This window comes from Lissotriton vulgaris, chromosome 12 (genome assembly GCF_964263255.1).
Source record: "Lissotriton vulgaris chromosome 12, aLisVul1.2, whole genome shotgun sequence".
Taxonomy (NCBI): domain Eukaryota; kingdom Metazoa; phylum Chordata; class Amphibia; order Caudata; family Salamandridae; genus Lissotriton; species Lissotriton vulgaris.
The window spans coordinates 808030516-808042957 of NC_141700.1; the positions used below are offsets into that span (position 1 = coordinate 808030516).

Sequence of the window (12442 nt, forward strand, 5' to 3'; positions counted from 1 at the left end):
TAGTACAGGTTTGTGAAATGATGATGAGGGTACACTGTGATGAAGATAAGATAAGGTATTTATTGGGGTGGTACAGACAGCCATCCCAGCTGGCACAGCGAAGGCACAAGCAGCAACTGCCACTGAGAGAACACTCAGGGCACGATGCTTGTTAACACTCCAGATGATATTACAACATTCTTACTGAGCTCTGCCAGCATCACATCGCCACACCAACCCCCTTTTGACAAAATGATTCTGAAACAACAGAAAAGAGGGAAGGGGTACAGAAAGGAAAAGGGGTGTAGAGGCAAAGAAACAAAATAAAAAACAAGCATTGATGGTTAGACATAATCTCTTAATCTGCCTGGTCTGGCATGAACTCTGGTGGACTTCCTGATGTCACCCCCGAAACATTTTTGTAAATCTTAACAGTTTCAGGGAAAAAAACATGGATCCCTGGCAACACGAGAGGTGCTTCACCAGTTTCCGTTAGACAACTTTCCGGCATTTGTGCACATTTCTCCAACCTGCTGAGAATCTAAAAACTCTAACCCAGTCTCTCACACAGAGTTTGTGGGTTACTTTCTCGACTGAAGGTTCATGATTTTTAAAACATGCCTCCGTTGATTTTTTGTTGGCAGACTCCCACATGCACCTCATATCACAACCTTGATGGAAGGACTTCACACCATCCAAAAAGGGTAAACTTGAGAATAAGTTTTCTCCCTCTCATAAGTTTGAAAGGACTGAAATTAGTAGCGAAATGAGGCGATGTGCGGTATGACCAAACTCGGTCTTTCACAGCTTGGAAAACACAAGACCTCGATCTAAAAGCTGCTTGGACACACTCTACCACAACTCTATTGAATCTATCTGCCTTGTCATTACTTTGTGGGTGATAAAGGGGAGTTCTGGTGTGCTTAATGCCACAGGCATGCAGAAAAGAATCAATCTCTTGGGAAACAAATTGGACACTGTTGTCTGTAAGAATTTCCTCAGGACATCCCTTCCCTGAGAAAAATCTTATTAAGGCAGTTGATGACACTCTTAGAGTTTGGGACACCGATGGGCTCAACTTCAACCCACCTGGACAGATGATCGATGAGAACTAGAAAATATCTTGAGTTAGCAGGAAGAACGTGGAAAGGCCCAAGAAAATCCATACCCAACCTTTGCCAGGCTCTTCCAGGAGGAGGCACGGGAGATTCAACAACAGATTTAAGGACCAGAACCTTGTCACTGGTATTGCAACGTGAACACTGTTTAACCAATTCATCAATTTGGGTGTCCATTCTAGGCTACCAGAAATCAGTTCTGACCTTTCTTTTAGTGATGGTAGCGCCAAGGTGACCTGAATGAGCAGCTAAGACAATTTTCTCTTGGTAACACATGGGAGGTACAAGTTTGTCGCCTCTGACTACTTTTCCACCCTCCACAGAAAGCTCATTGCTGACCTTCCAGAACATTTGTAGTTCAGGAGAAAGGCATTTCTCTTTCGTCAGCCTTTCTTGATCAGCAAAACAACTTCTTTGAGCACAGTATCCTTAGCAACTTCCATCACCCAATCTTCCTCTGCAAAAGACAAGCAGTCTTGATTAATACATGTTATGAAACATTCCTCTAGTTCAGTCTCCCAGTCCTGCTCTTCCGTATCAGAATAGGGCGTCTAGATAAGCAGTCAGCTCTGCTATTCTTTCCCACAGGAATATATTCTACACTAAATGTGTACTCCAGGAGTTTTGTAGACAACCTGGCCAAGTGGGAAGTTGAGCGTTTAACATTTTTCCCCAGACAAAATGTTAACTAAGAGCCAATGGTCGGTCTTGAGAACAAAGTATCTGCCCCATAAGCATGACTTGAATTTCTCAACACTCCAGACACATGCCAGGAGCTCTTTTTTCATGATGGAGTATTTCCATTCAACAGGACGAAGAGTCCTTGAGGCAAAACCCACAGTGTACTCTCTTCCCTCAGCATACTGCGATAGGACAGCACCCAGACCATACTCGCAGGCATCAACGGTGACAACAGTTTGCCTTCCCTCCACAAAAGCTTGTAGAGCAGGATCTTTAACAATGTGGTCTTTGTTGGATTGGAACCCTTTCTTACATTATTCTGACCATGTCTATGTCCCAGCTGGCACAGCCAAGGCACAAGCAGCAATTGCAACTGAGAGAACACTCAGGGCACGATGCTTGCCAACACTCCAGATGACATCACAACATTCTTGCTGAGCGTTTTCAGCATCGCATCACCACAGGATGGTTCTTTTTTACCATAAAGATAGCATCAGTGTTCCTACCAAAATCAACATGTTATGAGTCTGATTATGTAAATGAGTCTAAATCAATACCTGCAATAATACAATGTAGTTTTAGGTCACTAGGATGAACATGACCATGATTTTTATACATAGTATGTGAATCCTGTTATATGCGTCATGTGCAAGGGACTTTCCTTAAAATCCTCATGAATAATAAATTAGGCTAGTTTCAAGGAAACCAATCGACATTTATTCCGCACATAACTGGGTAAAGGGTCAGTGCTAGAACTGTCATGCACAGCAAGGTAGAACAAATGTAGGTGAAATGTTATTTGCTATTTAGGCTTAGGTTGGGGTACATAACACCCGCTACTCATCGGAAGGTCGATAAGGATAACTAATGCTATAAAGATACCTGTTTTTAAAAATGTATAACAACATTTTCATAAAACCAGTGTCCAAAACATGGTATAAATGAAAACAATCCTATTAAAATTGAAAAAAGCTCTATAAGTCAACTAAAAAGTCAACATATACGGTAAAACTAACTGAACACATCAAAAGCCATTGTGCTCAGTGAGGGATCACTGACCAAATATTGATGAAGGAAATATTGATGTTCAAAATATCGAAAAAAATATATCAACTACAAAAATATCGACTCCAATACCTTCACAGGAAAGTACAAAAATATTTAATCAAAAATATCGAAGTTAAAAATATAAAAGTAAGAAAATTGATTAAAAATATAAATAAAATAAAAAAATATATGTTACATTTATATAATAGAAACATTATCTTTAAAAAAATTAATTAAATTTAAAATATATTTTAACTAAATGTGAATAAAAAACGTAATTAAAAAAATATGATCACACAAACAATATTTTATATATATACATATCTTTACTTTAAAATAATTGATTAAATATTATCTTTATATAGTTTTTGCATTTTTAAATTAAATAAAAATAAAATATATACATATATCAATGATTTAGAATTTAAAAAATAACTATTTTATAATTTATTCAAACATTTAACTATAGAAAAATAGTTAAAATGTACATTTCACAATACAATAAACACAACAGTAGGGAAAATGTTGGATATCGGAGTAATTACATTTACTAACTCCAGTGATTGCAACAGGAGAAAAAGTGTTGGATAGTGGAGGGGTAAAAATGTGTTTTCCACTCCAGTGAGTGCAACAGTAGGGAAAGTGTTGGACAGAGGAAGGGAACATGTACTATTCCCACTCCAGTGAGTGCAAAAGTAGGGAAAGTGCAGGATGGCAGAGGGGTCAAAATTAATAATGACATTTAAACAATTTTAAAAATTGAAATAATCCTAAAAATGAATAAACAATATTGTATAACTATTAATTAATTTCAATTAATTAACAACTAAATATTAATTCATCAATTAAAAATAAATTACTTCTAAACCCTTCCCACCACTTACACTTATAAACACAACAAAACACACCTAAAATCAATTACACGTTTACCGTCATTAATTACTAATTCAATCATTAAAATTACTATTCCCACTCGTGAGTGCAACAGTAGGGAAAGTATTGGATAGCAGAGGGGTAAAAATTACTTTTGCTACTCAAGTGAGTGCAACGGTAGGGGAAGTTTTGAATAGCAGGGGAGTGAAAATTACTATTCCCACTCCAGTGAGTGCAGCAGTAGTTAAAGTGCTGGACAGTGGAGGGGTGAGAATTACTAATCCCACTCCAGTGTGTGCAACAGTAGGGAAAGTATTGGAAAGTGGAGGGGTAAAAATCACTATGCACACTCCAGTGAGTGCAACAGTAGGGAAAGTGTTGGATAGTGGAGGGGTAAAAATCACTATTCACACTCCAGTGAGTGCAACAGTAGGAAAAGTTGTGGATAGCAGAGGGGTAAAAAATACTAATAACATTTAAACAATTTAAAAAAAAAATCTTAAAAACCAATAAACAATATTTTAAAACTACTAATTAATGAATTTTAATTAATTAACAACTAAATATTAATTCATCAAGTTAAAAAAATGACTTCCGACCATTTACACTTATAAACACAACAACACACGCCTAAAATTAATTACACAATTGCCGTCATTAATTACTAAATAATGAATTAAAATTAATTTAAGAACTAACTAATAATTCATCAATTAAAATTAAATGACTTCCCACCCTTCCCACCATTTTCACGTATAAACACCACTACACACACCTAAAATTAATGACACAATTAAAATAAGTAATTAATTACAATTAATTAACAGCTAATTATTAATTTATCAATTAAAAATAAATTACTTCCCACCATTTTCACCCATAAACACCATAACAAACACCTAAACTTAATTACACAATTAACATAATTAATTGCCAATTAATGTATTACAATTAATTAACAACTAATTATTAGTTAGCCAAAAAGATATTGTATCCATATGTCAGGTTCTCCAAAAAGAAACCTTTTTCTTTCCTGGGTATACCCCCCTCCTGTTGTATAGTTCCTACAAACCTACATAGGATCTGCACGTTTAGAGAACATATACTGTAGGATTAGATTCAGACTGATTCTGGACACCCTTACTGAATATGTCAGCCTGTATACCTGCTAGCTCGCAGTGCCACTAGAAACTCCTCTTACCAAGGAGAGAATAGTGTTTGGCAACTATCGAACATGACAACCCTGATCCCTTAGGATCGTGGAAACAGTGTATTACTTTTCGCTCAGTCACTCGTGCTCCCTTCCTCTCAGAGAGATACACAGAATAAACAGCGTGGACATTTTTCAATAAGCATTTATTGAACCAGCTTCATTCTAGTGTAAAATAGGTGGCTGAAACAACCACTAGACAATAACAGACATAAATGATTGTTACTGAATGAATCCCGACACTCTAAAACAAATTGTAAAAGTTAAAACTTAAAAGCATGTAAGCAACTCGATACTGCTGTGTATTTCGGCATGCCCATAAGCCCAACGTGTTAGACAGTCAATGTTTAGCCGGGCAGCCATATTGAAAAGGATACTAGTCATAGTGATGCTTTTTGCTTAAATGTTAATATCTGGTTCTTACCTGTGAAAGAATAGATCTTTGTTATATTGGTGCAAAAACTTATCAAGGTCATATACTCATAACTTTAAAAAAAAAATGTAAAGTGCCGGGATTCATTCAGTTACGTTTTGGTACCCGCGGACCCCTTGGGTCTTAGGGGCCCATTAGGATGGCGGGCGGATCGCCCCCGCCAGGCTGGCGGTAGCCACCGCCGGCCTGGCGTGGGCGATCCGCCCGCCATCCTTGCTGCAATGAGCCCCTGCCATATTAACATGGCTGGGGGGTCCGCGGCGGACGGAAAGTCCGCCGCTTTTCCGCCCCGGTGGCCTTGCGACCGGGGCAGAAAAGGGTTTATATGGTGGCGGTGTCTATCAGACACCGCCAGCTATATCAGGATGGGCGTCTTCAGATGCCTTTCCGTGGCGGCAATGCCGCCACAGAAAGGCATGCGGTCTTTACTTTGGGGGCCTGTTGCAGGCCCCCATGGTGAAGGCGAGGTGGGGGGGTGCACATGGGGGGTACCTGGGGTACCCCCCTGCATTTGCATACACAATGCAGCAGGCACCGCGCAGTGCCTGCTGCTTTGTGTATGCAAATGCATCACATCCATTTTTAACATTGCGGCGGGTGCTGGTGTAAACACCGCCCGCAGCAATGTTAAACATGCATGATGCGCCCGCCACTGTGGTGGGCGCATCATAATACCCCCCACGGGACCCCCGCCCTTATGGCGGGCGGTCCCTTCCCCCGATGGGATGGCGGTCGGACTAAGTCTGCCCGTCATCCTAATGACCCCCTTAGTATCTTCTCGCACTCATGGTAGTGGGGGGCTAGTAATCCTGAGTGGCACCAGAATTGATTTGATAGCTTGTCATTGAGTACAAATTCTCAGTTCTATTTTGTAAGCCCTGTACATATTTGAAATTCTTCTGATGTGCGACTTGTTTATACACTGCTACCATTGTTTTTGTAGAAATACTTGATTATAAGTACTAACAGAGTAAAAGGATGGTAGATTTCTACCATCATGCTAAAACAATGAATACAGGCAGGTATATGAAATACATGACAGTAGTAAATGCATACTCCTACGACGGAACCCTAACTAGATGTACCTAAGTGTACCTAACATATATGTTGGTTTTAAAGCCAAGAATCTCTCTAGCATAAAGTGAACCCCATTACCTGAAGTGAGTGACTGTGGAACCCCGTCTTAGTCTTGAGATGGACACCCCGCAAGGGATGTCAGACCACTGTGAGCTGGAGTGTCTGCCTGCAGGAGCCTCAGAGTCTCGTGTCAGTGTGTCGCATGGAAGTCCTTTTCTCCTCTCACTACCCCAGCAAGATATGGTGTACATATACCCAAAATGGTACCCCCTTGGGATATACCTCGTTGTTTCATGTCGGACTAGGATGACGGAAGGAATGACCCGTATACATGGTTATTATGCAGGAGATGGTAGGCCTGCTGTCCTGCTGTGATTCCACGAATCCTCATGCATAATGAATGAGGCTTAAGCTTTTCAGAGAAAACCCCATGTCATCTGTGGACATTACCGTAGATAGGTAGAAGGTCAGTAATAAAAACCGTTATGTAGTGTAATGGTAGAGAAAGGATATAGGTGAAAGGTTAGGTGACTACCTGAGCCTATATTAGGGTACCTATATGGAACATAACACTCCATCTGGAGCATAATTTTGTATAAACAATGTCGGATGCTTACCCTTGTATCAGGTGTTTCTACCGTGATATGTTCATTCAACAATGCTTTCACCAGAAATTCCATCATGTTCTGGTGAGCTATTGTTACGTCAGCTGCGCTGAGCTGACTAGCATCGTCAGAGGCCATTCCCTGTTCAGTGATAGAGAGCTAAGTAGCCTGGGAATTTCTTATTTTAAGGCCAGCAACCTGCGTCTTTTTAACTTGAGGTTTAATTTTGAGTTTTTTTAGTTTGATAATGTAGTCTGAGGTGCGATGTGTGTCTTTTGGCTTGACTTGCTCTTCTGATGTGTGTTCTGACTGTCTTCCCTCTCCGAATCTTTTTACAGCCACTGAAAGGAACAAGAGGAAAGTGTATCAGTATCCTGATACCTGTCAGGTTTTTTAATATTATCACAGCTCCTAAGATTGTATTTTTTCTCAGAGGCTCCTGTTGAGTACACCCAGCCCTTGATCGTGACACATTCTGTTTGTTATTTTTGAATTGTTTGTTATCCCATTTCTTTTTAGAAGAATTGAGTGCTTGCTTCGAGTATTCCTCTTAGGGTTACCTGTTTTTGTGGTTTCATAGGTCTAGCTCCCAAGTTATCTCTACCCAGAGAAGCATAGGTTTCTTCGATAATCTTAGGTAATTCACGCTCCTGTTGTGCAGGAATAAATTACCTCAGGCGTTAGCGTATGGCCACCGCTGCTGCCTCTCCTTTTATGTTATCTAACATAATTGCTGATACTTGGGATATTTGCCTATCAATTTCATCCCAAAGTCCAGGTCAGGTTTTGCCCTTTAACTTATTCTGTATTCGTTATTATACCTCTGGTATAACTGCTATTGAGGGGGTTTCATGAGTTCAGGTATAAACGGCAGCGAAAAAACAGTACCCCAAGTGGTACAATCATCTTTCAGGGGAGCTATCCCCATTGGCCAGCAAAGTGTTAGCATTTTGTATTTTTTCTGTGGACCTGTATGGGGAAATACTGCTTCAAGCTATGCTATCCAGAAAGGCCTTTGCTTTCTTTTAATGGGCATTCTTTCCATAATCGCATCCAGCGTTTGTGGGCTGATCTTTGTCATAGTCATTTGAGGTTGACAAGCTTGAATAGCCCTCGCAGAATGAATTGCAAGTGCTTGCATTATGAACTGCAAAACATTTCTATATAGATTTACTATGTCTCTGTAAAGTGTACGTAATTCTTCTGCCGGCAATGCAGTGTGTAAGCAGCTAGGATCGGCCAAGTTGCTCTTTCTCTGCTGAGCGGACCGAGTCTCACATTTTCGGTGGTGTGGGGGAGGGAGCCTTTAAACCAATAATAGGTGCTTGGTAGGTTAAAGGGACTTCTAAGTCCTCATATGGAGAGTATTCTTCAGGTGTGTCATCTCCAATGTAAGTATGAAACAACCGTGTTCCTTCATCAGCAAATTTAACCCAAGAATAGAATACCTCTGTTCTGAATGCCTTATGTGCCTTAATCACAAAGGTTACATTAACACCCATTGCTGGGAGGCTGTGTTCCACTAATTTCATAGTAAATGCATGTTCGCAGTTTTCCATAATGTTAAAAACACCTTCAAGCGCTCCTTCCCCTGCATTCGCAACACAGTCCTGGACAGATATTGTGGAAGGAAGTAGTAAGGAAAAGAGATGATTTGCACAATGTGGGGAACTATAATCCCTCAAGCTTGAACAAACCTAGAGCCAATACATAGGAGATACCTACTCAGCTGCGGAGGATTTCCCCACCCACTCCAGAAGTCTCTGGGTAAATGTGAGTAGGGGTCTTTGAGAAAGCATGCCTGAACTACTCAGATTGGACTGTTAAATAAGAACCAACCAAACTTTGGTTGCGCCATATAATTGATAGGATCTGCACATTTATAGGTAACATAAACTAAGGTCTCGGTGCCAAGACTGATTCCGGGCACCCCCAAAGGATTTGTCAGCCCATAGACCAGCTAGTTAACTGCGCCACCATAAGCCCCCTACCCTTACTAAGAAGCAAATAGTTTCTGGCAACTATATACCATGACAACACTTGATCTTTCAGGGATCGTGGAAACAGTACAGTACTTAATGCTCTGTCACTCGAGCTCACTTAGTCTCAGAGAGATATGAAATAGTTCTATAGATTGCGCAATACCCAAAGATGTCTTAACGCTGGATGGATCCACAGAGTAAACATTGGGGACGTTTTTAATAAGCATTTATTGAACCAGGGTCATTCTAGTATAAACATGTTTGCAGCGACAATCATTAGACAAGCAAATGTATAAGATTACAAGCACCAACAGAGTATATAGAAGGCAGAGTTCTACCATGGCGCTAAAACAGTGAATATATGCAGGCAGGTAATCATGACAGTAATCAAGCAACCTCCTTCTATGCAGACCTTATCTAAGTGTACCTTAATGAACCTAGCACGTATATGGGTGTAAAGCCAAGAATCCACTAGGAAAGAGCCAACCCCATCACATGATGGGAGAGTGAATGAACTCATCTTGGTCTCCAGTTGGACACCAACGGGATGTCAGACCACTGCGTGCTGGAGCTTCTGCAGGTCAGGTCCTCAGTGTCTTGTGTCAGCGTGGAAGCATCTCCTCTGTCTATCTAGTGAAGGTATGGTTCTTTTATATCATAAAGATAGCTCTGGATTCCTAACACAATCAATATGTTATGAGTGCAATTATTTAAATGAGCCTAAATCAATATCTGCAGCTATGCAAAGTAGCTATTTTGCAGTAGGATGAAGATCACCATGACTTTTATATAGAGTATATTAATCTCGTTATGTACATCCTGTGCAGGAGACTTTTCTAAGAATCCTCATGCATAATAAACCATAATCGAAATAAGGAAACCAATTGACAATTATTCAGCACATAACTGGGTGAAAGGTCAGTGCTAGAACAGTTATGCAGAGCAAGGTATGACAAATGTAGGTGAAAGAATGTTTGCTACTTAGACCTAGGTTTGGGTACATAACAGAAGGACCGGAAGACCTGGCTCTTTGACTATTTCATCGCAGCAGCCCCAGCCCCCACCCCCACCCCCAGCACCTATATACCAACACGGGTGATAAGCAGAGCTTGAAAAATCTTTGTTTATTGTTTTTTGCTCAATTGCCAGGCTTGCAGTGCTTTATTATAAAAGTTATGCTCCAAATTCTATGAATTACAGTTTAGACAATCAGGTAATTCAGGGTGCTTTGGAAATACAGGAGGAACCTGAGTTGAACTTTAGAAATATCCTTCTGGTGCAGTGATTCAGAATATAATGTGAGTTACAAAAGTATGGCATGCTGTCACAGCAAACATAAATGTTGAACTTATTATGAATTTTTAGTAACATCAATCTGACACAATTTTAAAAGCAGTGGAAGCCTTCTTATGACTAACAGAGTCATCCTTACGCAGCCTATGAGTAGCTGCTCTTCTTGTAGATTGCTTTCCTAAGAACCTGTTTCACATCTTTATTCCTTAGACTATAAATAATTGGATTCAGCATTGGGGCAAAAACAGTATAAAACAGTGTTGCCAGCTTATCTGGTTGCTCTTGGCTGCTTGGAGGAGTCAAGTGGGTTGCAGCCCCGGTCCCGAAGAACAGGAAAACCACCATGAGGTGAGCTGAGCAGGTGGAGAAGACCTTCCTCTTTCCCTCTGTGGAAGGGGTGATCAGGATCACCCTAATGATGTGTATGTAAGAGATGAAGATGGTCAAGAAGGTGACCAATCCTGCACCCCCAGCCAACATGAAGAACACAATCTCACTAGTAAAGGTGTCCCCACAGGCCAGCTTCAGCACGGCTGGAAATTCACACAAGAAATTGTCAATCCTGTTGTGTCCACAGAAGGGCAATTGAGAAACAAGAAATGTATTTACAAAGGAGAAGAGCATACCTCCCATCAAGGAAAGACATATCATATTGATACATAACTGCCTGCTCATGATGGCTGTGTAATTTAATGGGCGGCAGATGGCGGTATAACGATCATAGCACATGACAGTGAGAAGAGAAGCATCTGAAACTGCCAGCCAAAGGATGAGAAACACTTGAGTAAGGCACTCATAGAAAGCAATTTGCTTCTGCTGATTCCATAGATCCTTCAGCATTCTGGGGACGGTCGTCGAGACAGAGATAATGTCAAGGAAGGAGAGTACAGACAGGAAGAAATACATTGGGGTGTGGAGCTTCTTTGTGATTCTGATGACTGCGATGACAATAAGGTTTCCAGAGAGCGCCATGATGTAGATAAGCAGTAAAACAAAAAACAGGTAGACTTGAACATCTGAGGAGACGGAAAACCCTACAAGGATGAATCCCTCGCCAGTGGTGCGATTCTGCATCATCTGTCTCTCAGATACGTATCTGCAACTGGAATCATCAACAGTGGATCGATATGGCAATCACAGAATGATCAATGCATACATCAACTGAGGGAATACCAATTTTAAACTGAAAAGATTCAGGTCCTGATTTACATGCACATTTAGGATTGTTTGCTATTCACGAAGGGATGTATAGGTAATATATTTACAAATCAGGCCCAAAGTATTCAAATCAAATATCATACAAGACTTCATCAAGTAGTATTGAATTAGATACGACATTCTATCATAATTACCATTTGGTGCCTTCTATTGATAATGGAAAGGTGTTTTTGTAGAAAAGACAGAGAGTCAAACTCTATTCGGCACCTTTTCTATAGCACGCAATGATCCTCACTTAGAATTCAAGAGGTACCACCATGGATGCATCCCATCATTTGTGTCCCGCAAAGGGAAGTCAGAGGAAAAATCAAAGTGAATGAAAGAGAATTGATGAGATACCCTGTGGAAGGATCTGCAGGTGTCATGAATCTCCTTTTCTGCCTCTGTATCTCTAGTCTTGCAACTCTAGTCTTCCAACTCTGTACTTGAGTACTGTATGGAATCTGTACATCAGTTTGTTGAACCCTCTACCCTACATTTCACTCACCTTAACGCAACAGGTTATAAAAGTGAACTCCTTTAAAACCCCATTTTCCCTTTAAATTGTGATGGACCACAAGCTCCATCCGCTCACCTGAGCTGTTCAACTTCTACAGGGACTTATCGGTTCAACAATCAAAGATAAAGACATTACTTTACACCAATACACTGCATTTGAACGTATTAACTCACAAAAACCTCCTTGACAAGTTAATCAATAGGCTGTCTTCTCTCCAGTTACAAATCCAAGCAAGCGATAACTACAGTGTTTATACAAAAACAATTCCCCGCCGAAAGTCAAAGAATTGCTCAAAGTATTCTTAACACCTAGAATTTCACTATCACTTGTGACATTTGCAAAATTTCCAGTCTTGTTTTCTCATCCAAATCTCCATCTGAAGTAACGCACCAATAAATGGAGTTCATTAAAAGGGGAATTTTGAAAT

General features: G+C 40.3%; 1 protein-coding gene across 1 annotated transcript; it reads right to left on the reverse strand.

Moving 5' to 3' along the window:
• Positions 1–10442: 10442 nt before the first annotated feature.
• Positions 10443–11372, reverse strand: LOC147678820 (olfactory receptor 5A2-like). Its single transcript, XM_086945740.1, has one exon. It carries the CDS (start codon positions 11370–11372, stop codon positions 10443–10445), a length of 930 nt encoding a protein of 309 aa, XP_086801866.1.
• Positions 11373–12442: the final 1070 nt, after the last annotated feature.

Coding starts and splice junctions, on each gene's coding strand:
- LOC147678820 (XM_086945740.1), bottom strand. CDS start 11,372: ATGCAGAATCGCACCACTGGCGAGGGATTCATCCTTGTAGGGTTTTCC.